This window comes from Pinus tabuliformis, chromosome 7 (genome assembly GCF_031772625.1).
Source record: "Pinus tabuliformis cultivar Carrire ecotype Pingquan chromosome 7, CPIR1, whole genome shotgun sequence".
Lineage (NCBI taxonomy): Eukaryota > Viridiplantae > Streptophyta > Pinopsida > Pinales > Pinaceae > Pinus > Pinus tabuliformis.
In genome coordinates, this window is record NC_142293.1 from 846,082,428 (window position 1) to 846,107,293 (window position 24,866).

Below are 24,866 nucleotides of genomic sequence, written 5' to 3' on the forward strand. Positions count from 1 at the left end.
GGAAAAGATGAATGTAAAGTTATATAAGCAGATACTAAAAGGAAAAAAGATGAGTTCATGCAAACAAAGCAAGAAGAGTTAATATATCTAGGAAAGAATAACCCAAAGATTTTTTGGCAGAAACTTCAACTAAGTAAGAAGCAAATCGAAAATAATATTACAACCAATCAATGATTTGAATATGCAAGACAACTCTATGAGAAAGAATGAGAGGTTGAGCCTCCCCCCAAGATCAACACAACTAGAAAGCTCTTCACATTATAGGAGGTGGAGATTGGAATTAAGAAGCTGAAAACAGGAAAGGCAAAGGACTTGGTTGAACTTCAAGCAAAGTATCTAAAATGGGGAATGAAAAATCTTGCACCACACATCATGGAAATATTCAACAACATCATTCAACAAAGATTCCCAAGAGACTGGATAACTAGCCTAGCAATACCCCTTTTTAAAAGTGGAGACATTAATAATCCTTCCAATTATAGAACCATTACAATCAATCATTTGTTTACAACAATTTTCGGCAGCATGGTAGAAATATAATCAGTAAGTGGGCATAAGTGAAAGAAAAGAGGGAAAAGGACAAGTGGGTATTAGGTCGAAGCATTCTATAGTGGATCATGGTATCACATTGAGACACATTATTGAAAAGGTTTGGGGGGACAAAGAAGAAGTATTATTCTGCTTTGTTGACTTAAAAAAGGCATTTGACACAGTCCCTAGAGATAAGTTATGGCGTAGAATGGAAGAACTTGAAATTCCTTTGCGTTATAGAGCTGATGTCCATAGACTTTATGAAGAGGTGAAAGTCAAAATTAGAACCTCAACGGGTATTTCAAAAAGCTTTATAAGTGACATTGGAGTCAAGCAAAGTTTCCCTCTATCCCATACTATTTTTGGTTTATATATTGGTAAACTAGAAGAGTTGCTAAATCTGCAAGGTGGAGATGGTGTTCGGTTGGGGGAGTTTGTAATAAAGCTTCTTTTATATGCTGATGATCTTGTGTTGATTTCTAAATCGGCCCATGGATTGTAGATGCACCCATATGCCCTTGAGCATTTTTGTAGAGCAATGGGGATGCAAGTCAATACTAGAAAAATAAAAATAATGATTTTCTATAATAAAAGGAAGTAGAGCCAGCATAAGTTCTTCTTTGAAGGCAATATTATTGAAGAAGTAAATGATTACAAGTACCTTGGGATTGATTTCAACAACAAACTTAATTGGGAGGACTGCAAAAAAATAAAATAAAAAAAATAAAAAGATAAAAAAAAATAAAAATTAGGAGGGTGGAAAGCATTATATGCTCTTTAAAACAGATGTAAAGAGGTAGAGTTATGGGATGGAAAATGATTAAAGTGCTTTTTGGACTCCTAGTTTGTCTAGTGATGCTATATGGGTGTAAACTGTGGGCTAGCAACCCCCCTCATCTCAAAATGGAAACAAATTGAAAAAATAAAAAAACGCTTGATCATGAGAAAGTTCAAAATAAAAAAGTTCGATACCTTATGAGATAATGTTGAGTGAAACAGGGGCAACTCCCATCGAAGCAATTGTTATGGTGTGGCTCATAAGATATCTAAAAAGAATTGAGCAAATGAGAGTAGGTAGATGGCCTAATGTTATCTTCAATGAAGACATGAGTGAAAGAAAACATGGATGAGACAAAGCTACACATGGATGCAAAAATGGAATATTTGCCTTGATGTCTGTCCCAGAAAATGCAAGGAACTAAAGAATTTTGTTATGGAGAAGTTTCGTAAACGAGTATGGGGAAAAGAGTTGGGTAGAAAGAAGAAGTACTACATTAAGGAGTTCAACCCTATGTGTGATCTCCAACAAAAAGAGTACATTGGAGCTAGCATTCCGTGGAGGGCGAAGGTTCTTATTGCTCAATTAAGAACCAACTCGCATCAACTTCGATGTGAAACAAGACAGTGGAAAAGGTATAAAGAAGCTTGGGAAGAACGGGTGTGTACATTTTGCACATCTGGGGCAGTGGAATCAGAAAAACATTTCATTTTGGAATGTGATACATTCAAAGACATCAGAGAAAGCTATGAGAATATGTTAGCATCGATTTCTTGACATTGTCTTTTGAGTGAGGGAATTGTTGGAAGGTTGAGCGAGCTTATCACCAATTCAAATAAAAAAAATTAAATTACAAAAGAAGAAAAACAAGAAACTAATTGTCCCATAAACTATTTTAATCTCATGAATGTTGGCATTATGATTCAAATGGCAACTCATTTCAGGTTTGGTACATGATGACAACTTAACTAATGGATAGTACATATACGCAGGTTCAGCAATCAACACTACATTATATGGTAATTGTATCTCGATAAAAGTAACTAAAACAAGGCCTAAGGCTATATTCACTAGGCAAGAGTACAAAATCTTCCTCTCAAATCTGACAGCAAAGAGAAGTAATCACTAGTGGGAAAACACACCTCCATGCATGATTTCATAAGAAGGATGACCAGTGATTCTCATTGATGATTGTATTGTTTACTCTTGGATCCAGTCATTGATGAAACGGAAGGTTAGATTACTAGTCAGCTAGTACAAGAGCTCGTAGTTGGAAAACCGCAAGCCTGCATACTGGGTGCACCAGTATCTCGACCAGCTACCCACACTTATATCAACGGCTTAATAATATGCATTTACCTGGATATCTGGCTAGAGATCACCGCACTGAAGGTAGATCATAATACTGATGTAGAACATTAAAATATCATTTCATTTCATATTTAATAAATACATGAAATAACCTATTTACCATTATATTAAAATAAATAACAAAACGCATTTTCAAAAGAACAAAATCTTCCTCTCAAAACACAGAACACGTGGGAAAACACCCTCCACTGATTTCATAAAAAGGATACCATCTCATTGGAAGTTTATTGGGTCATATCGGTTAGATTTTCCGTCGTCGCAAGTTAATGACGTGGGTAAATCCGACCACTAAACTTTCAACGGTGCAGATTAGGTATTAGACCGGCGGTAGAATCACCGCTGGGTAGATCACATGAGAAACCCTGAAAACCATAGAAGTTGGGTCCGCTTCGTTTCAACTAATCTTTGTCTGGATCATTTTCGACCTATTTTTGAAACTCAAAGCCCAAAGTCTAATTCAATGGCAAACTGATAAGCGGAGGCTCTCCTGTAGCGCTGTGTAGAGCCTGAGCCGAGGAATGGCGGAAGAACGGTAAATTTCCGTACACAATGTGAAAAGAATTATGGCGTTCTCTGCGAACCCTCTATCGCTAAGCCTTCCACAACGTGCTTTCGAAACATGGCTCAGAGACAGCGGGTACCTCGAAATTATAGACGATTGTGCGATCGACGAGTCTGCGAAAGCAGCAGGAGGAAGTAGTAAATTGTCGTCATTGCTCACGATAAATCCTTTCGCCAAATTGACGACGGAGGACCTCTCCAGAGATGCAGTCTCTTGGACTGGGGAGTTCTTCGACTCTGGACTCGGCCCTACGCACTCTTATTCATGGCCATCCTCTATTACACAGATGAAGCTGCGAATGGAGGAGAACTTGAAGAGATATACGCGAAATTATATTTATCTTTCACTCTTAATTCTGGTTTGCTTTTTGTAAGTTTTATTCCTTCCCTCCTTAATCTTCAACAAAATTACCATGTTTATTGTAATTTTTTAGGTTTCAGAGATCGATATGATCATTATATTTTGGCTTTAATATCCAAACCTTTTTTGGGGTTCTGTTTTTCTAATGGACAAAATTCCCTTGGAAAATTTGCATATATTTTTGTCTTTTGCTATAAATTAAGTACCAAAACTTTGCCATTTTGGAAGTTCACTTTGATGTTTTATTCTCGGGTTAATGCGATAGCATTCTTCCTCACTCTGTTACAAGCATTACCCGTCGTTTCAGCATCATGTCTCGTGGTCGCTTTGGATCATCTTTGGTTTGTTGGTGTTATCTATGTCATGTTGCATTCTATCTTACCTGTGACATGTCCATATGTTGGGATTTTATTCAACATCAATGCTCCCCTGTTACACCCCTTTTATATTGACAAGGAGTATGATATCTTAACAACATAAAATTTTCTGGATATCTTAGTAAGCGGAACATGATTGTGAACAAATTTTGAGGTACCTGTTCTAATTTGCAACTGGGAAACAATTGAGAGTAGATCAAATACATGGGCTGGACTGTCTGTTTTAAGACAAAATCTCAAAAAAGAAAAAGAAAATGAAAAATCATATCAATATCAATGGATGATCGAAGTGGTCAATAAGATTAGATAAGCACATCATGCAAAAGGACATTATAGGGAGTGCGCAAGGCATCTCTAGACTACGTGATAATAAACAAAACACAAGAGTCCAATACAGCTATAAATGCACAAGAAAGTATACCAAATACCAGTATATAATTCGTCAGGAAATTTCAATCATTTTGTTTATAAGTAAAGTACAACAATTATGGCATCCAAATGATTAGTATCGGCAGAGAAATCCCATCTCGGAAAGATTAGAGTAGAAATTAACTAGCAACAATGATAAATAGATTAAATCATTTAAAGGGGCTGTGAATTTCTTTCATGCATTCATCTTGGTGACAACGTCGCAGCATACTCTCTCTATCCTCATTGTAGCATAAAAATAAATATGCTTTGGAACACTACTATTAGAGATTTGATGTTTTGCTTATAGATTTCAACATTCAGGAAGTTGAGTGCGGCTGGGTTGGTTGGTGAAAGCGAGTGGCTAATATAGTCCTTACCAAGGTTCGAGTCCTGCTATTGACTTGCTAGTGCTTGTGATTGCACATGCACTTAAACACATGCAACAATGGTTGAGGGTAACAATCATTGAGGGTAGGTGCAAGTCTAGGGTGACTTTGGTGGAATAGATGTTGAGGGTAACAATCAATGTTGCACGAAGCAGGGATGCGGAAGCGTCATTTTCCAAAAATCTAGGAAGCGAAGCGTCTACTATCTATATATATATTTATATTTTTTGCATTTATATTAAAAAAACATCCAAAATACCAAATTAGTTGTAGAAGACATGAAAACATGCATATTTTTACATAAATCAAGATAGATATGGCATCCATTGTACATCAATGATTAATTGTTCCAGCATCAACCATCTACAATCTAGATTCCTGTTCTCTTGTCTAGCTTTTGCCTCTACTTCAATTCTATAGGGATTTTAGTCAACATTGCCTAATTTTGATCGAACAGCTTAATCCAAGCCTTATAATATGGTAGAGAAAGCTTAACATGCCTGATCAATGATCTTGACTTGAGTGAAGGGTACAAAATTGCTAAGGCAATGACAAAGGAGTTCAACAATCAATAACACCAACACTGGGGTGGTACATATAGGGCTTGTTGCTCTTGATTAAATGCCAATCACATGCCCTCATACATGATATAACCCAATGAAACACCACAATCCCATTGATTCTGAAAACTGTTAAGTCTGCTAAATTTTGAATGGGATATGAAATTGTATTTTCTCCATATGAAGTCTGATGAGGTTGGAACCACTCTCAAACATCTTGAGTCATTTCATGGTAATGTTAAAAATTTAAGTAAAAGGATGGAAATGAAAGATAAAGGAGAATGTCACTTTTACTTTAAGAATTTAACATTACCATTGGAGAGCACCTTGGGAGTATTCAGAAAGTGTAATTCCTCACAGAACAGTTCAAAATTTCCAAAAACAAAAAAAGCCCCGCGGAACCATCCACCGTCTCTCGGATCCGCTCGCGATCCGCAATGGATGCACGCCCAAACCTCCACAAATCCGCACCAATTCTTTTCGGATCCGCGGATCGGGAAATAGGAACCGTGGATCGGGCAGTACGAGTTGCAGATCGGGGCCCCATGAATCGCATTTTGCAGGAATCGCCAAAAAAAAGATGATCTGCGGATCCAATTTTCTGATCCGCGGTTCCACCGAAGGATCGGTGGCAGATCCGTTCGAGACGCGGATCTGCCTTGGATCCTTGGGGGGGGGGGACGGTTCCTACAACACTGGTAACAATCATTGAGGGTAGGTGCAAGTCAAGGCAACTTTGGTGGAATAGATGTCGAGGGTAACAATCATTGAGGGTAGGTGCAAGTCTAGGGCAACTTTGGTGGAATAGATGTTGAGGGTAACAATCATTGAGGGTAGGTGCAAGTCTAGGGAGACTTTGGTCGAATAGATGCGTCCCATTTCTAGCTGCTTTGTTGAAGAGCCACCAAATTGAAGTGTGCTAATGGATCCCTCATAATAAGAGCAACCGAATTGAAGTGTGCTAATGTATCCCTCATAATAAGAGCAACCAAATTGAAGTGTGCTAATGTATCCCTCATAATAAGATAAGATAAGATAATTGGATCCCTCATAATAAGAGCAACCAAATTGAAGTGTGCTAATGTATCCCTCATAATAAGATAAGATAAGGTAATTGGATCCCTCATAATAAGAGCAACCAAATTGAAGTGTGCTAATGGATCCCTCATAATAAGATAAGATAAGATAATTATATAAATGTCCAACAAATGGCTACAAAAGTATGTCAATGAGACTGTTGAGTATAACAACACTGATGCAATGCAAGAGCACAAAAATGACTGTTATATAAAGAAAGATGTAGAATGTAAAGTACTGATATAAACTAAAATTTGAAGACTGAACCTAAGAGTTCAGAGTGGAACTAGAAGAAAATTGTACAAATAATAATAAGTTTGTTAGGGTTTGCTAGAGCTAGCTCTTCTAAAATCAGAGGCTGAATGGAGGAAAGTTTGTATAGAGGACTATCTAGAGGACTAGGAGGAAGAGTTGGATTGCATGCGCTGTTGCTTGTTGTGAATTTGGAAAGATCCGTCTCATTACTGGTGTGGGATTTGGAATGATATTATCGTTTGGGTCTCTGGGAAGTAGCAATGGCTTCTTGCCTATCATTGACCTTGGACCAGAAGCAAGGCCTATTGGCTTGTTGTTTTGCCCCCTTGGTAGATGGGAGTAACCTTAAAAGGATAGTGATTGTTTGGATGGAGATTGGTCTAGGGGATGGCTAGAGGAACTAAGTTTGAGGTCTCCCTCATGTATAAGGCAGGGCATCTTTGGTTGGGATATTGGAAAAAATTAGAGGGTCCATGACTCCTTGACTAAACAATGGAATTGCTTTTGGACCTTGTAATGAGTGGGAGAATATGAAATGCTCCTTTATCTCAACCTCCTAAAGATGACACAATTGGCAGATTTCCTTTGAATAGTGAAGTTGGTAATTAACTTCCATCCGAAGTCTATGTGAACTAATGTTACATTTATCTTGTTGGAAAATATATCATTGATGGTTTAAAATGTAACGTATCGGTAACATTGAAGAAAATATTGGGAAATTTAGAAAAAATAAAAAAAATATTTTTTTTTCAAGTGTTTGAAACATTTAAAGCAGCAACAACAACATCTAACAAACACATTGTTACATAAATATGAAAATAAGAATTGATGTATAAGATGTCAAGTGGTACATCACACATTGATGTTGAAATATGATATCTATCCCAAGTCACAAGTCTCGATGGATGATACAAAATCACATCAACACATAATAAATGTTTCTCAAGAAATGAATCATCATGAGGCATCTAGATGTTACAAGATAATGCATGAAGGAATCATCAATTCCTTCTACCACTTTTATGGGAAAAGGTCATTGCTTTTTCTTTGGAAGTAGTAGGTGGATCTGTTGAGGCTGAGCTTGAGGTGGAAGGTTGTGCTACTTGGGTTGAGTTAGAAGGTACTAGGGTAAGGCAGAAGCTCAAGTGAGATGTCTTCCCCTAGCTTTTTGTCTCCATGGAGGTAATGGATACATGCACTTATTCTCCTTTCCAAATTTGTCTCTCTTGGAATTGGAACATCCTCCTCTGACCCCCCTTCCTCCTCCAACCCATTAGCATCATTGTCCAACCATTGAGGTGTCTTCCATGATAGGCTTTTTGGTCTCCACCCTCCATGGACTTGTGGTGTCCATTAGATCCCAATGAAATGGCATCCATGTTAGGTGCTTTGTCAATTTGCTTCACTCACTGCTTGAGATTGTAGTCAACATAGACCAAGTCATTAAGGCGATGGACATCTAACTTGTATGAGGGTCATTTTGTAATTAGAGGATTATGGTTGATTGGCATAAATTAAAATTAATGGAATATAAAAATTAAAAATACAATTTTAACATTTATAATCTGTTGCGCTTCTTGGAGTATATTTTTTCAAAGACACTCTAGTTGAGCTTGCACCTTGAAGAGCTACAAGTTTGATTGGGCACCTAAATGGCAAGGTTTTGTAACTTTGAAGACTTTTTTTGCCATAGTTTGCCCACCAAACATCTACAATGGATAAATGGAAAGGAAAACAACAAATAATATTTCCATCGAGTAAAAATAGATAAAAAGGAAAGACATTGAAATTTGAAAGTTTGAAACTAATTATATTGAAGCTTACTTGGAATCCTAGTGGTATTGTCTTGGATAGCCATATTATAACCAAATGTCCCAATGGCCAACCTATTTATCTCCATTTGTTGGGAAATCTTAACAAGAGTCAACACCATCCTTTGATCAGATTGGAAAACTCCATCCATAACCTCATTATTAAATCTAAAACCACAGGTGTAAGAAAATATGGGTTTGAGGTAGCATCTGTTGCATGAATTGGATGATGAAGAGTAATGTTCCATCACTCATCAATCACACTCCATATCCATGCTTGTTTGGTGAATCTGTCCTTCCCCTTGTCCTCATAGTATTGATGGATAACTTGCTTGGTCTTATCCTTAGTCTCATACAAGTAGCTCATTGTGGGTTTGTCACCATCAACCAAGTTAAGAGCCTTTATCAAAGGTTTGTTGACGACACAAAACCCCTTATTTTGTCTCGCAAGTTGGGCTATGGCTTGCCCGTCTAGTTTAGTGCTGTAGGCACAAGCATTCCACTCATCTGAAAGAAACATCCTTTGCAACTCTAACATAGAATTGTGAAGAGATTGAAGAGAAATGAAGCTAGTGGCTAAGTGGGTGATTGTGGGATGCACCAACTCCTTGTTGCTTATGAATTGTCTCATGAGTGTAACAATGTATGATTAATCTATCTATTTATCTATCTATACTTGGTGACATTCCTAGTTGACTCAACGTTTTCCTTGATCCAAGAAATTTTCCCATGCCCTCTAACATCAAATCAATGCAATGGGTGCTATAAGGATTCCAATAAGCAGCGTGCACACAACAACATAATTAGTTGCATTGTTTGTAATGACCTGGAGAACATAATGTGGTCTTGTCTTTTTGTTAAATTGGCAACTAGGGCCAAACTCCATGTGGGTCATCTTATTTATGGTAGTTGATAATTTTATTGGATCCCTCTCATCGAGAGGTGTAGGATTGATCTAAAGATCATCCGATTCCGATAAGTATTTATGAAGTTATGAATTTATTTATGTTATAAAATAAATTGTCAAGTCGACCAACAACTTGAGTAGGCTCAGAAGCCCAATAGACATGTCTATTCATCATCTACATTTTAGTATAAATAGAAGAGGATTTAAAGTCATTTGACACACTCTTAATGTGACCTCCTCTCCATGTCTTGGGTTTTTGGAGAAGGAGAGAACTAAAGAATACGTTAGGCCAAGTATGATGCCCTAGCTTATATGCAGATGATGCCCTAGCCTACGCGCTATTCAAGAAGGCCTAACACATCTGAACGCAGTCCTGTAATGGAGTCACCTAGCCGCAGTAAGAGAAGACATTCTTACGCTGTTCATGGAAACCTATTCACAGTTCATGATGAGGATTCTATGTAGACATGGAGACATTTATACGTTGTCATGTATACGCAGTCATAAAGACCTTTTTGCGCAGATAGACATTTATTCACAATCAACATCATTTATACGCAGGGCAAAGGAACTCCGCAGCAAGGGTAACCGCAGTCATGGAAATGAACTCGCTTGGAGATAAGGCCGCAGTCAAGGGTGAAGGCCGTAGTAAAGGGAGCCGTTGTCATAAGGACATGAGGTCGCAGTCAAGCCGCAGTAATGGAGAGGGAAGCTGCAGTAGGAGCCGCAGTCAAGTGTAAGGGTGCCACAGTCATGGTAAACCGCAGTAGCAATCTGGCAAATCAAGTCTCAAATAAGGACGTTGTTCTGGGCTATTTATAGTCTCGGACATAACCACAGTGATCCGCAGTGTTGATGAAGCCCTCTCGGTGGTCTCAGCATAATGGGTAGAAGCATTCATGACTGTGATCATTCTATACGCAGTCACCTACTTGATGATCACTACCTTTGTCATGACTACAGTCTAGACATGGTGTGAGGAGAAGGGTCATAACAATACAATCTGGGCATAGCTACAGATATCTTTGGTGAGAGTGCAAACAATACTCTCAGTGGTTCTGTCCTAGAAGATTGAGGAGACCTAAATCTTAGTTCACTGCTGGGCTAGGCCACAGGCCATAGCTAGCAATTGGAGGTCCTTTCTAATAGCTTTGTTGAAGAAAAGCAGCATGATGATCATGGACATGGGCAGCATGATGATGAATGAGATCATGAACATGGGCAACATGATGATGAATGAGACAATAATGATGAAGATGTAGCATAATAAGGAGCAACATGATGATGAGAGTAGGAGCAGCTCAGTCATCAAGGTTCAACACATGTGACAGTACAACATGGTGTCACACGGTTATGTGCAGCAAATGGACGATAGGCAGCACTATGATAGGTGAAGGAGTCACCTTAGAGAATCAGTTGAAGCAATATGTCTTCAACTGATCTCATGCGATATTGAGAGTCAAAATATTGACTTCTATTGTAAATGTACTATCTCTCTCTGTGCTGAACTTTGAAGAACATAAAAGAAGAATTGATCAAGGGTTTCCCCACATTGGGGTTTGTCCCTGGTTGGCGCCACATCTTGTGTCCTCTTGTCTTGGCTTGTCTTCTGTGATTAATACCTATGTTCTATTTGCAGTTTACTTTAATGTTAATGTGATTGCTAACTGTGAAAATCTAAATAAATTGCTCTAGCATAGAACATACCTAAAATTAACATGGTATCAGAGCTGAGGTGAAGACAATGCCCAAGCCAGAGTGAAAGAGCAATTACCAAAGATAGTCGGGATAGGACAAAAGGATCAATGGGTTCCACATCTTTCTTCTAAGTTCACCAAGTGTGAAGTCGAAGCAGAACATATTATTAGAATGGTGTAGCGGAAGTTTCTAATGGCCCATCTAAAGATCACTTCATTGGAAGACCAGGTCTTAGGGTGGAAGGAAAGACAGATAACTAGTTCGGCCATTATACGAAGGAGTGTCCAAATTGCAGGGACATATCACTTGATGATCATTCCAGGGACATCTTCAAAAGAATGACAGGTAATGCAGTTCATCAAGGAAAAATGGTCGACTCTTCAAAGAAAGCAAGGAACCCCAGGTATGAAGAATCAAATATTGTTTCTGATAAGATAAAGAAGTGTTATCTTGTATTGGCCCTCTCCTTCAGATTCTTTGGGAATCTGGCGTATTAATTGTAGTGCTTCAATGCACTTCATCGGATAGAAGGGTGCACTCTCCAATTTGGTAGAGATGGAAACAATCGTGGGATTACACTTGGAGCCGATGCCACCTATCCTGAAAAGAAATCCACATTGAAACCATCAGGGCCTGGCGCTTTGCCATTCTGCATTTCTTTGAGGACCTCACTAACCTCCTCTTCAGTCACTGGCCTATTAAGGTTGAAATTATCCTCTCTAGACACCAGCCTAGGTATATGTCTTGTTAGGTCCCTGACAAAATGCTCTCTATCTGAAATGGTTTCCTTTGCTATACCACGAAAATGCTGAACTAACACAGCCTCTATATCCTCATGGGAGTTCATAAGATTTCCTTCCTCGTTCTTGATCGACGAGATCCTATTGTGAGCTCTATTCGCCATGGTGGATATGTGGAAAAATCTTGTATTTCGCTCTCCTTTTAGCCATTGAACTCTAGATTTTTTCCACAGGAAAAAATTGGTAACCTTTTATTAAAAAAATAAAAATAAAAAATAAAAAATGAAAAGTTACACAAGCAGATGCATTAAAGCATTTCCATAAGCTGCCCATTGGGCTCGAGTGCTTTCGCACCCCCAGCAACGTTACAAACTAACGTGCATATAGAAGAAGAAAAAAGAAAAGAGAGAAGAAAGGAGAATAAGGCAGAAAAACAATTGAGTCACACTTCAAGTTTTCCTCCCCTTTTTCTTTTCGACCTTGCGCCACTCTCCTTGAGTGGGCTCGATCGAAGCTATGACTAACTGTGTTTCTACTTTCTGTGAGGCTGTTTCCTTGTCTGAATCTGAAGTATCTGAGTGGTGATGCCGTTTGGTTCCTCCCATACTCATATCTTCGCTTGCCTTCTCTGCCTGATTTGAGTGGAGCTGTGTAGCCTTGTTATCTGATGTTGTTTCCTTCTGAGTCTCCATTCCTTGGGATACCTCACCATTCTCTGCGGGGATCTCTTCCTCTTCTGCTTCTGATTCTTCGTCCTCTGAGTTAGGGGGGGGGAAATTGCCATCCTTTCCTTTGCTTCCCTTTCTGCTTCTTTTTACTGTTTGTTTTCTTGGCTTCTGGACATGTGCTTTGCAAGTGTCCTGTCATTCTGCAGAGCCTACATCTGAAAGCAGTATTTTCATAGTCTAGTGCTTGCAGCCAGTTTTGTTGTTTGTAAATTAGCCTTATGCTGTCCGGCAGCCCTTTACTTAGATCTACTTCCACACAAATACGTGCAAAAGTGTAGACCCTTTCATCAATCCTTTCCAGATCTGTTTTGATATATTTCCTTATGCTATTCCCAATTCCTTCCAAAACTCGTTCACTCCAAAAGTGAAAGGGAAGGTTATATAGGCGTACCCAGACCGGCACTTTGGATACAGTCATTTTGTTTGGATCGAAATCTGGAAACCATGGTGTCATAAACAGCCCCGATGTTCCCCAAAACCAAGGCCCAACACTGATGACTGTATCTCTGACTTCCTTGGATGCGAATCTAACTATAAAAAATCCCTTGGAGCATAAATGTATGTCACATTCCATGGTCCAAGTGGTGAAAATCCAGTGAAATAGATCCATTGGTTTTGGCCAAAAACTGTTAAAGCGGCAGATTAGGGCCTGCGTTTCATAGGATTTAACGAAGTCATCAAGCCCTGTAGAATCAAAGTTGAGGGCTGGAGTTTGCCCTAGCTGATCTACTATGTATGGCCTAGGTGTATATCCGCCTTGATCTGGGGAGGACCCTGAATCTCTGTTACCCTGTAAAATGTTTTTGTAGGAGGAGCCTCCCTTGGGTTGTTGCTGAGGTGCAGTCTTTTTCCCCTTGTCTCCTCCTGAGGAGCTTGGCTGTCCCTGAGGCAGAGCCCCTCCTCTCAGCCTAAGGTTTAAAACGATGGAAGTTCCTGGACTAATCTCATAGCTTTCCAGAGTTCTACTATCCTGGAGAGACCGCCTGCCACTGACCAAATGTTGGATCTGAACAGGGTATCCCGTCACTGCCCAAATTTGCTGTTTCAGCTGCCTGATGGTGCTTTCTGCATGTACCCACACTAAGCAGGATTTCCCTTCAGGGGTTTTAATAAAAATCTGAAAGTGAAAAGTTGTTACCTGTAGCCTGGGTTTTGACTGAGTTCCTGATCCGCCTTGGCTGATTTTCATTTGCTCTGGCTGTAATCAATCTTCCAGATCTGACCTCGTATTGGGTCGATCTTTCATTTGCATGTCTAGTTCTTCAAACCCTCTGCTCGATCTATACTCATTGTCACCGGTCTGCTGCCTAGATTCTTGCTGTTCTCGAATAGTGGTCAGATCGGTTAGATCCGGGCCGGATCTGCCTTGTTTGTGCCATTTCATTGAGAGAGGGAGCAGATCTGCAACATGCAGGCCCCCTTCTTTGATTTCAACGACCATGGAGAGGAGAAAATAGAGATGCCCCAATTCTAACTCCTCGTCCTCTGTCAGCGCCGAGATCCGGTGGTCTGCCTGCAAAACATTGGAATCACAAACAAAAAAGCGCGGGTTGTCGATCATCACCTGTGCGACTTTCATCAACCTGTCGAAGTCCTCTACGCTGTCATGCAATACTATGGCTTTCACTGCATTGACGGGAGCTTTAGCGTATTCATTGCGGGGACGCTTGGCCGCAGAGGCAAGAGCCGCAGAGCGGCCATCCCTCTTAGCTGCGTATCTGTTCCAGCAGGTTGCCATTGTTCTCTTCCCCCCTTGAACTCTAGATTTTTGTCTCCAAAATATTTCCTCTTGTTTACACAAATTCTCCCAATCTTGATGATGTTTGTCTACTTGATCACTTCTGACTTTGTCAAAGCCATCCGTGATAAGGGCTTGATTGAGTTCCTGCATTTTATCTTCAACTGATTTTTTTGCTACGAAAATATTGCCAAATTCATTCTTGTTCCATTCTTTGAGCCTGAGCTTGATGTGCTTGAGTCTTTTGTGTAGAAGGAACATTCTAGTACCCTGAATCTGCAAATCTTCTGACCACCAATTTTCAATTTTGCTGATGAAATTTGGGTGGGTGAGCCAGATATTCTCAAATCTGAAAGGTCTATTCCTGGGGGTACCAATACCCTGAACCTCCAGTTGAACCGGCCAGTGATCTGAGCCTCCAAAGGGTAGAACTCTAGATATCATTTCCCTGTCAATGAGCATAAGGTCCTCTGAGATGATGAATCTATCTAACTTTGAGGCTACATGAGACTCTCCTCCTCTTTTATTGTTCCAAGTAAAAAGACCATTGCTCGTATCAGTGTCAACTAGCTTCATATTATCTATAAAAGTCTGAAATGCTAAAGAGTCTTTGCTTAGAGTTCTGGTTCCCCCTTTTTTTTCCGAAAGTGATCTGATCATGTTGAAGTCCCCCCCCATAATCCAAGGTATTCCTGCATGTCTATCTCTGAGATCCATAAGAGAATCTAGAAACCTGAGTTTATCATCCATTCTTTGAGGGCCATAAACATTCGTGACCAGATAGGTATCCTTATCACCCACAGGCTGAATAACCACTGATAAATAATTCCTAGATGCCTCAGCATCTATTATGCCAATCTTTTGGGGGTTCCAAAGAGTGAGTATGCCTCCTACTGTATTCTCTGCTTTGACTTCTAGAAACTCAAATCGATTGAGCCATTTGCTATGTATTTGTTTTATCTTTTGAATGGAACATTTAGTTTCCTGGATAAAGATCATATCCGGAGCTGCTTGTTTCATTCTATTGCTAAGTAGTCTTTGTTTTCTTTTACTGCCTAGACCCCTGATATTCCAAGATGTAAACTTCATTATTAAAGATTTGTAAAGGAGTAGCTGGTTAGATCTTTCATCTTACTTGAGTCTATCATTAGCTTTCCACATTCCATCAATAGCTCGTTCTGCTTTTTCCTGCCTCTTTTTTTCCTGGGTTTCTAGGTGCTAATCCTGGTGTGGTTTTCATAGTTTTCACACCTTCATTACCCTGCCTTTCAATGTTATTTTTCCTCTCCAGCCCATTAGCCTGAGTTTTCCATATGAACAGTTGCTGTACTCTATTGAACTCTTCTTGAGGTAACGAGTCTACCCCTCCCATGGTTCCCTGTTTCAAGAACCCTTCCAGATCTAGGTGTTCTCTGTCAAGAATCTCCTATAGCTCGTGGTCCTCCATTTCCATCTCACTCTGAGTCATATCCTGGTCCATCTCCAGTTCTACATCACTCATCATAGTCTCTTTCTGTTTATTACTCTCCTGTGTTTGTTCACAGTCTTCTTCTTTCTCTTTCTCCCCTGGATTTCCTCCCATTGCCTGATCTGCTTTTGTTATCACTTCATCTTCTTCAAGTACTTGGAACCTGTTTTGACTGGCCTTTTGCCCTTCATTTTGATGTTGCTTTGGCCCCCTTTTGCCCCCTTTTCCTCTGTGTGCCACTTTATGAAAGCTTTCAGTGTCTTTCATTGTATTAGCTTTACTTTTATCCTCTATTTTACTGAGAGGGCAATCTCTGAATAGGTGCCCATGCTCATGGCATTTTCGACATCTGAATGGAATATGCTCATAATCTACTGTTTGCACCCATTCTTCATCAAAAACTTCTAAGATTACCTCATCCGGAAGAGCTCCAGAGAGATCCATCTCCACACATATTCTTGCAAAGGAAGTATATTTTCCCCTTTTGGTGGCCTCAGAAGCTTTGACAAAACGCCCTAATTTATTTCCAATGGCAGCTAACGATTCAGTTTGCCAATAATCAAGAGGTAGAGAGTAGAGTCTTACCTAGACCGGGACCGAAGTAAAAGTCTCACGCTTTGGGACAAAATTCATAATCCATGGCCGCATATAGAGGCCTGCTGCTGCATAGAAGTAGGGCCCTCCTTCAAACACTTTGTCTTTATCTTCAATATTTGTGAATACCACAGTAAAGAATCCCTTTGACCCAAGATGTAGGTCTATACTTCCTTTTGGTTTCCAGTGGTATTTAATCCATGTCTGCAAAGCTTTTTCAGTGGGCCATAATCCCATGAATTTACAAATGATTGCATATGTCCGCATGTGATCCCTGTGCGCCTGCAGAGCAGGATCATTTAATACTACTCTGGGTGTGATCTCAGCTTTGGGTTTACATGGTCCCTTTTGAGCTTTGTCTTTTGTTCCCTGTTCCTTGTCTTCTTCCTCCTTATCTTTTGTACTATTATTCTCCCTAGTTTTGGTGCAGTCTGGCTCCTCTTCAATGTTCCTTTTCCCTTCTTCTGAAGGACCTCTGTCATTCTCTATTGGTTTCTTCCCTCTGCTGGCCACAGCCTGCTTGTAGGAGGGAGTGGAGCTCCCTCCTTTGCGTCCTTCCATGGAGATCAACCTCTCTAAAAATCTGGGAAACCCTAGCTGTTCGCCCGCCAACACCACGTTCCCCTTTTCTCAATCACCAACCAACTTTATCAAACATCATCAAGAACATTTTTAAATTCATTTACACAAATCAATAAACAATTCATAACATGAAAAGATGAAAGATTTCTAAAAATGGGTTCAATATTAGTTTTTAGGTTTTTGGTTAACTAAATTACATAAATTAGAAAAAGCTTTTCCTTCTATAGTGATTGAAAGTGCTGGGAATACCTGGAGCAATAGGAACCCTTTGAGATAACAAAGAGTGCCGGTCTTGACTCTTCATACAATAACGAAAGACATCTGAATGTGTAATTTCATGTCAATATATCAAGTTCTATACTTATTTTTATAGAAACATGTGAAATCTTCCTAAGACGAAGTGCTGGGCATTGACCGCCTTTCACAAGGCTAGGGCCTCCATACACCTCATTGAGGTGTGCTTTTGTGTACACAAATGCACACCTTTACTCTCCCCTGGTGTGTACCACCCGTCTTGACTGAATGGCCACGATGAATTAAGCCAATCAACAGCTCACTCATGGGAGCACGCCAACCACATCTTTGAGGAATTGAACCTTTGCGGGATTATGGCACTACCCAGCTTTCACTGGCCTGGCTGTCTTTATTCTGATATTTATGTTTCTTGTTTTATTTGTGGTCCGTAATATGTTGAATGTTGAATGTACAATATAAAAATCACGTTTCTAACCATTTAAAAGTTGGGGCAAATGCCCTGTTACATTGTTAGCTAAGGATAAAGATAAAGTTCGAAATGAAGCCTTTCTGTTTCTTCACGTGTGTCTGATTGTTCATTTTAATTTATTATTTAAATGCTTTTTGCAAGATTTAATTCTGGGAAATGTTGTTTCGTTTTTCAACAGGTACAAAATGCCTGTGGCCTTGCTAAGTTTGATTTCAATATTAGCATTTTGGGACATGCTAAGGGTATGTAGCAATAAGTGGGGACTTGAGAACTATCCCGCAATTCATCAGACGTTAGTTCTCATTGCAAAACTTGGTAAGTTTGCACCATGCAAAATTACAATGAAATCCTTGATCTTTAAGTAATAGAAAGTTTGGAGAATTTCCTGAATCCAAGTTTACATTTGAAAGCACATTTCAATATGAATCTTTGATAGCTATGCACATCAATAGCATGTCTTTTAATGCGTTTAAATGGCTCTTGGATGTACAGTTGTTATATGGACACATAAGTAATAGTTGATCTTGAAGTTGTATAGTTGGATTAAAAGCCACATGTAGTGAGACAAAAGTTAAAATTGATGATTACATAAGACAATTCTAGTAATTTCGAACAAATGACCACAATAGGTCAATGGGACTGCAAAGTAGAAAGGTATCAATACACTGTGGGAGCACACAGGCCACTCCTATAAATGCCAAAAGCAGATCTAATCTAAACTCTAAACTCCATAAACTAGGAAAGAAAGTGTAGCTAGAAAAAAGGGTTGGATACAAGAACTGCTAAGGCTTTAAAGTCTAGTCACAAATTCTTGAAAACCACAATGAAATTGTGTTCTGTTTAATTTATGAATGTTATCCATTTGTTACATATTGGTTACTCATTCTATTTAGGTTGCATTGTAAATATGAAGTGGACCACTTATAGTTTTTCTTCAATTATTTTCTTTCATTTGCAAAATAAAAACAGTATGTGTATTCTGGAATAATCAAATTTGATCTATGTATGGAAGAGGGATAGAATGAGTGAAAAACGTTAGGATTTCATCATTGAGAATATGTTCTTTTGCATATGCTAGTTAGGTTTAATGTAGACGATTTTAATCATATAGATTTTTTAAAGGGAGTATTAACAGTTGACTTATATGACATAAACAACCTTTCTTAAAATGTTTGAAGAACTCATTATTACTAGGTTATTTATGCAAGATGACATGACTAGCATCTGCTCCAAGAAACTACATTTGCTGAGATTGTCATTTTTGACATGCAAATACATATTGATGCAACAAATTAAACCGAGTCTCTGCTTATGGAGGTATGCACATGTTCATATAATGATATGTGTGTGTATGCACACTTGTATACAAGCATATAAATGTGTTTGAAAGGATCTGTCCATACCATTAAATTTCTTGCAGTTATGTTCACCATTAGAAATTTATGATCTATAATTGCACTATAGTTTGCAAACATGGTCTGCCCTTTCCATTACCTCTAATACATCGGGAAATAATTGTTGTGCATCTTGAAAGAAAATCCACAACCACTACCTCAAGGCACACTTCACCACTATTTGTTGTTGAAGAAGGCTGCATTCATTGCAGCAGCTTCAACTTCATATCCCTAATCATGCATATTCCCATATGCACAATGCATACACCCATTTATGGGCAAGCTGATAAAATTCAAAAAGGATTACTGAATTGATTGAGAAAGTGCGATTGGGACTGAAATGTAGCATGAGCTTACACAAGGGCTAGGTGTGGAAAAGGTTGACCAGCCCCCATGTGTTGCACCTCGTCATTTGAAGAGAAGGAACTGTAGTCTAGTAAGAGACAAGGAAAGCTTATTATCTTCAGTTCCATGGTCTGTCCTTTACGAAACCTCTGATATTCATCCTTATTATTCTACTTGATGTCCTGTTGTCTAAAAGGCATAAATAGCATTATATATATTTTAATCTGGTGTTGAATGCTATTTATATTAAAACTACCATAGAAATAATTCCAAAATCATTTTCAATATCACATCAACTGAAATAGCAAATTTGTGAAGGTGTTTCACATGGGATATTAATATCACTTGAACCAACGCAAAATTGCTATATATGTTACGTAAGAATTTATTTGTGAATGGATCAAATCGTGCAACAGTTATTATGTAAGTTACTTTGTCTAATAGGCTTTACTCTTGGAAGCCTTTTGACCTGAGTTTGATTCCATTTCCTTGGTATTACATACATTTATGTCCCAGTTCTCTTTAGTTTTTAAAAGACAATGGTATAGAACAGCTAGAAACACGAGAAAACCAGTGTTTTGTTTATAAAACAATGATTCTTATTGATAATTGCTAGTATTTGTTACTGCAAAATCTAGCAGAGAAATTTTAGGCCATGCGTATTCGTGTCTAACTCAAGTTATTTTATAATTGACTATCCTGACATCTTCGGCATGAACTCCCATAAGCTTACAGTCAACAGCATCTAGCTTTCTTCAGTATACACTTGCATAAACTTATAGTCAATACTTTCGAGCTTCCTTCAGCATAAATTTGTAGTCAACATTGACCTTACACAACAAGCATGTATTTGATGACAATCCAAATCATTCCCCCTTCATAAGTAGCTTTAGAATTGGGGATGGAAAAATATTGTGATTGATTGTCATCCTCATCATGCAGGCTACAGATAAAATTAGAATTCAAAATTTGAAACTATATAAGATGAGTCAAACTATGTAAAACCGCAAAATTAAATATCAAAGCTGCATCATAAATATTTGTAGATATATTTATGGTTGTAACATTTGCTGTAATATTTTTAAGCAAGTTTGAAATTGACACATGATTCTTAGCATTTAGAATATGACAAATAGCAATGTTTAATTCTTTGTAATGTCCCCTATGGATTAATTTCCTATGGGAGGATGAAGTAGCCTATCCAACCCCGTAGGCTATAGTCTTGATAAAGGGGGAAAACCCAATTATCCAATGTTTGGGGCAACATTGGGTAAAATTTTGGGTCAGCTGGGGCAAAAAGCCCAAATTGGGGGTTGCACTTGCAACCCCTCACATTAGAGTGAACCCCATGAGAAAATCTATAAAGGGGAGTTGGAATCATTTTGGATCATCAATTTGGATTGGAATATCTCTGATTTTCTTGAGCCTGAGGCTCTGAGGGTTTTAAGACCCCTTCTCTTTGATTAGTTTTGGTGGAGGTGATCCCACCCTAGCTAATCCTTTTGTCTAGTTTCAATGGAGCTGATCCCACACTAGCTAATTCTTTTGTCTAGTTTCAATGGAGCTGATCCCACTCTGCTTAGACACCTATTTCCTTGTTCTGGCACAACTTATCCTGTGGAGTAGCTCGGTCTCTATTCTAAGCAACAATGTTATCCTTTTGTGGTTTTCAACAAGTTTGCTTAGAACAGGTCTATTGGTTTGGTCAAGGAGTTCTAAGTTGCAGAAAGGCTTCTCTAAGGCATCGAGGCTAATTATATGCCAACAAGGACCCCTTTTTCCCAGACAGTGAGGATGTTGTATTATGTTTCTGCTGTTATTAGTTATTGGGCAGTGTATCTGAGCCCATCTTGGAGCAACCAGTGAAGGTCGAGTCAAATTGCAGGCCATAGGGTTGAATTTTCTTCTTATCCAGTCAGCAAGACAGTTGAACGGGAGATTCGTGTTGATTTTAGGGGCTTGGCCTGGGCCTTGAAGCAAGGCATACTTATATTCGGTCTGTGGTTTGTTTGAAGACAGTCTAAGGGTGTTTGCAGACTAGCGAATGATCCGGATTTAAACGGGAACACAACAAATTATAGAGATAACCATAAATACAGAGATGCAACAAAAATAATACTTCATTTCATTAATGTAAAATATTGAAATATGCTTACAAACAGAAATGGAAATAAACTAGCTTGGACGATGGTAGCTTTATCTCTGAGGAGAGATGTGGCGGCTACATGCCTCTCAACTGTCTTACAATGAGGCTCGAAGGCCTACTTATTGTTGAGAAACAATGGAAAACCCTAAGCATCCAAAACCCTAACCTTAGGAGATGAAGCGCCAAACTATGGGTCCCGTTTTGGGTAAACTGGTACATCAACTTCACGGGGTCGTAACTTTGACATATGATCTCCCTTTGACACACACAATACCTCGTTAGAAAGATCTATCCAAGGACTACAACTTTGGGATGAGCAACATCAATCCATGGTCCTATGTTGCTCCCAGTTTTCCCAAAAAACGTGGTTTAGGGTCTCAAAATTGCTCCGGAAGTTCAGGACTCGAAAAACTGCCAAAAATAGCAAATTGTGCTACAAATAAGGAAACTGAAAAATTGAAAGAAACAATGGTGGGGGTCCAAGTGCAATTGGCGGGTGGCCACCAATATCCACCTGGATCATTCCTCCCCCCTTAGGAAGCAATGGTCCCCATTGCATTGAGTTCTTCCATGAGACGAGGAAACTTCTGCTGAACTTGGTTCCTGGTGAGCCACTTGCCTTGGTGAAGGAGTTGGCCTGCTTTGACAACTCGATACAGTTGGATCTTCTGCTGGCGAGTGTGTTTGATCTGCATGTCCATGATCCGATTGTTGCAGCTTGTTCCATGCAATCTGGATTTAACTCTGTTGGTGTGAGCTGTTCTGCAATGTCGGATGTGTCTAGTAAATGGTGGAAAGTATGGCCGAAGGCAGTCCACATTAAACACTGGGTGCAGGCCAAGGAATGGAGGAATGTTGAGCTCAAATGCATTGTCTCCCACAACCTTGGTAATGGTGTAAGGACCATATCCGAGTGGTCTGAGTTTCTGATAGGCTCCGGTAAGGCTTTCCTTTTGCAAATGCAACTAGGATTTGTCACCCACCTGAAACTTGTGTGGCACCCGATGTTGATCATGTCGCTACTTGTACTTGGCATTTGATTTCTCCAGAATGTTGTGGACCTACTGGCGGATATGTTGGATGTGCTTAATGAAGCTGTTTGCCTTATCTATTTTGGACTGGACATGAGCCGAATCTGCCTGAGTAGCTGCAAATGGCATGGCCGCATCATGGGACATAGTGGCTGGAATCCCAAGCCCACCTGAAAAAGGCTGTGGCCAGTCGAGCTGTGGAGAGCCCAGTTATAGTTGTGCTAAACATAGGGGAGGAGGCTCTCATCCCATGTGCGTGGATGCTTTGAGTTGTACATGTGTAAAATGTGTACGATCATCCTGTTGACAACCTCTGTAAGGCTGTGGACTTAGAGAGTTTGGTGTCCAGCATCGACCAGAGACTGGACCAAAATGTACTGAGGAACTTGCTGTCTCGATCTGAGATGATAGACTGTGGGAGATCCCAAAGTGTACCCACACTCGTTCAAAGAAGAGTTTAGCAGTGGCTTCTGCTATGATATTCTTCTCGCAGGTCGCCATAATGGCCATCTTTGAGAACCTGTCGACGACCACAAAAACACAATCGTTTCCATGCTTAATCGAAGGAAGGCCCAACATGTAATCCATGGAGATGGATTCCCAAGGTCGACTAGGGGTAGGCAGTGGAGTATAAAGGCCTTGCTTCTTGATGGTTGGTTTGGCAATGGCACAGACAATGTAGGATCTGATGTACTTCTCGACATCTTGTCAAAGATTTGGCCAATAGAAATACTTCTGCAGTACTGCCACCATTTTCTCGACCTCGAAATGCCCAGCAGCCCGACTGTAGTGTGCTTCCCAAATCATCTTGGCACGTTTGCTTGAAGGAACGCAAAGGTGACCCAGGTGGCATAATAGGGCATCTTGGAGGTGAAAATCTGGAACATGCTGACCCTCCAAGATTGTCTGGTATGTGTGGCCGAATTCTAGGTCGCTTTTGTAGAGAAGTGGCCAATTAGAAGTCTCGTGCCCACAAGAGTTGAGCACGGTGGTTAATGCCATGTTCGGTGGTCCACTGAGGCAATCTGCAACATTATTGGTGCTGCCCTTCTTATACTTGATATTCAAATGGAACTGTTGCAGGTATGTGGACCACTTCTGATGGCGATCATTCTGCAACTTCCCTTGCATTTGTATGAACTGCAGGGGCTGGTGGTCTGTGTGGATGACCGTTTCCTTCCCCAAAATGTAATGCTTCCATTGTCGGCAAGCCTGCACAATGGAATACATCTCTTTGTCGTAAGTGGGATACTTCCGGACTGTGTCTGAAAGTGTCTCATTGTGATATGCCACTGGATGGCCGTGTTGAGTAAGGACTACTCCAATAGCATAGTTAGAGGCATCTGACGATCTCAAATGGTTGTTTCTAGTCTGGTAATGCGAGCACTGGTGCCGAGCAAAGGCGATGTTTCAACTCTGTGAATGCCTTATGTTGAGATTCAGACGAATTTTTCTTTTGCTCCTCCGTTGGTGACTTGACTCAAGGGCCAAGTGATATGAGAAAATCCCAACACGAACCTGCGGTAGAAGTTGGAAAGACCTAGAAAGCTGCGGAGCTCTGTCAGAGTGGTTTGAGATGGCCAATCCTGAATGACTTGGATCTTGGCTGTATCCACATGCACCCCATGTTCATCAATAATGTATTCCAGATACTGAACTTGGGTCATGCCAAAAGTGCATTTCTCCAAATTGGCACATAACTTGTGTTGCCGCAGTGTTTGGATAACCTATCGGATGTGGTGGAGGTGCTCTTCCCAACTCTGGTTGAAGATTAGGATGTCATCCAAGTATACTACTACAAATGAGTTGGTGAATGGCCGCAAGATGTCATCCATTAGCCTCATGAAGGTTGCAAGAGCATTCGTCAACCCAAAAGGCATAACCAACCATTCGAAAAGGCCCTCCTTGGCTTTGAAGGCAGTCTTCCACACATCGGATGGTTTGATTGGTACCTGGTGATATCCTGACTTCAAATCGATCTTGCTGAAATATTTTGCCCCCCTTCAGTTGGTCCAGAAGGTCATCAATCCGTGGGATCGGGTACCTATTCCAGACAGTGATCTTGTTCAGTGCCTGATAGTCAATATAGAGTCTCCAAGTCCCATCCTTCTTTTGTACCAACACGATCGGGCTCCACAGGGCGATGAACTCGGTTGGATGTGACCTTTCTGCTGCAGCTCCTGAATCTACCTCTTGGTTTCATCGTTCTCCAAAACAGAGTGCCAAAAGATTGGTCCATTGGGCAGCGACGCACCTGGGGTCAGATCGATGGAGTGCTTGACCTGATAGTGG

The 24,866-nt window shown here is 40.0% G+C and overlaps 1 protein-coding gene across 1 annotated transcript in view; it reads left to right on the top strand.

Moving 5' to 3' along the window:
• Positions 1-2,984: 2,984 nt before the first annotated feature.
• The window catches only part of PRA1.H (prenylated RAB acceptor 1.H), a 48,075-nt gene continuing 26,193 nt past the window's right edge, over positions 2,985-24,866 (top strand). Inside the window, exons 1-2 of the mRNA XM_089458994.1 lie at positions 2,985-3,611; positions 17,837-17,973. Of these exons, the coding sequence (XP_089315120.1) occupies positions 3,244-3,611; positions 17,837-17,973 (505 nt within the window). The 5' untranslated portion in view covers positions 2,985-3,243. The remainder of the gene's footprint in view (positions 3,612-17,836; positions 17,974-24,866) is intronic.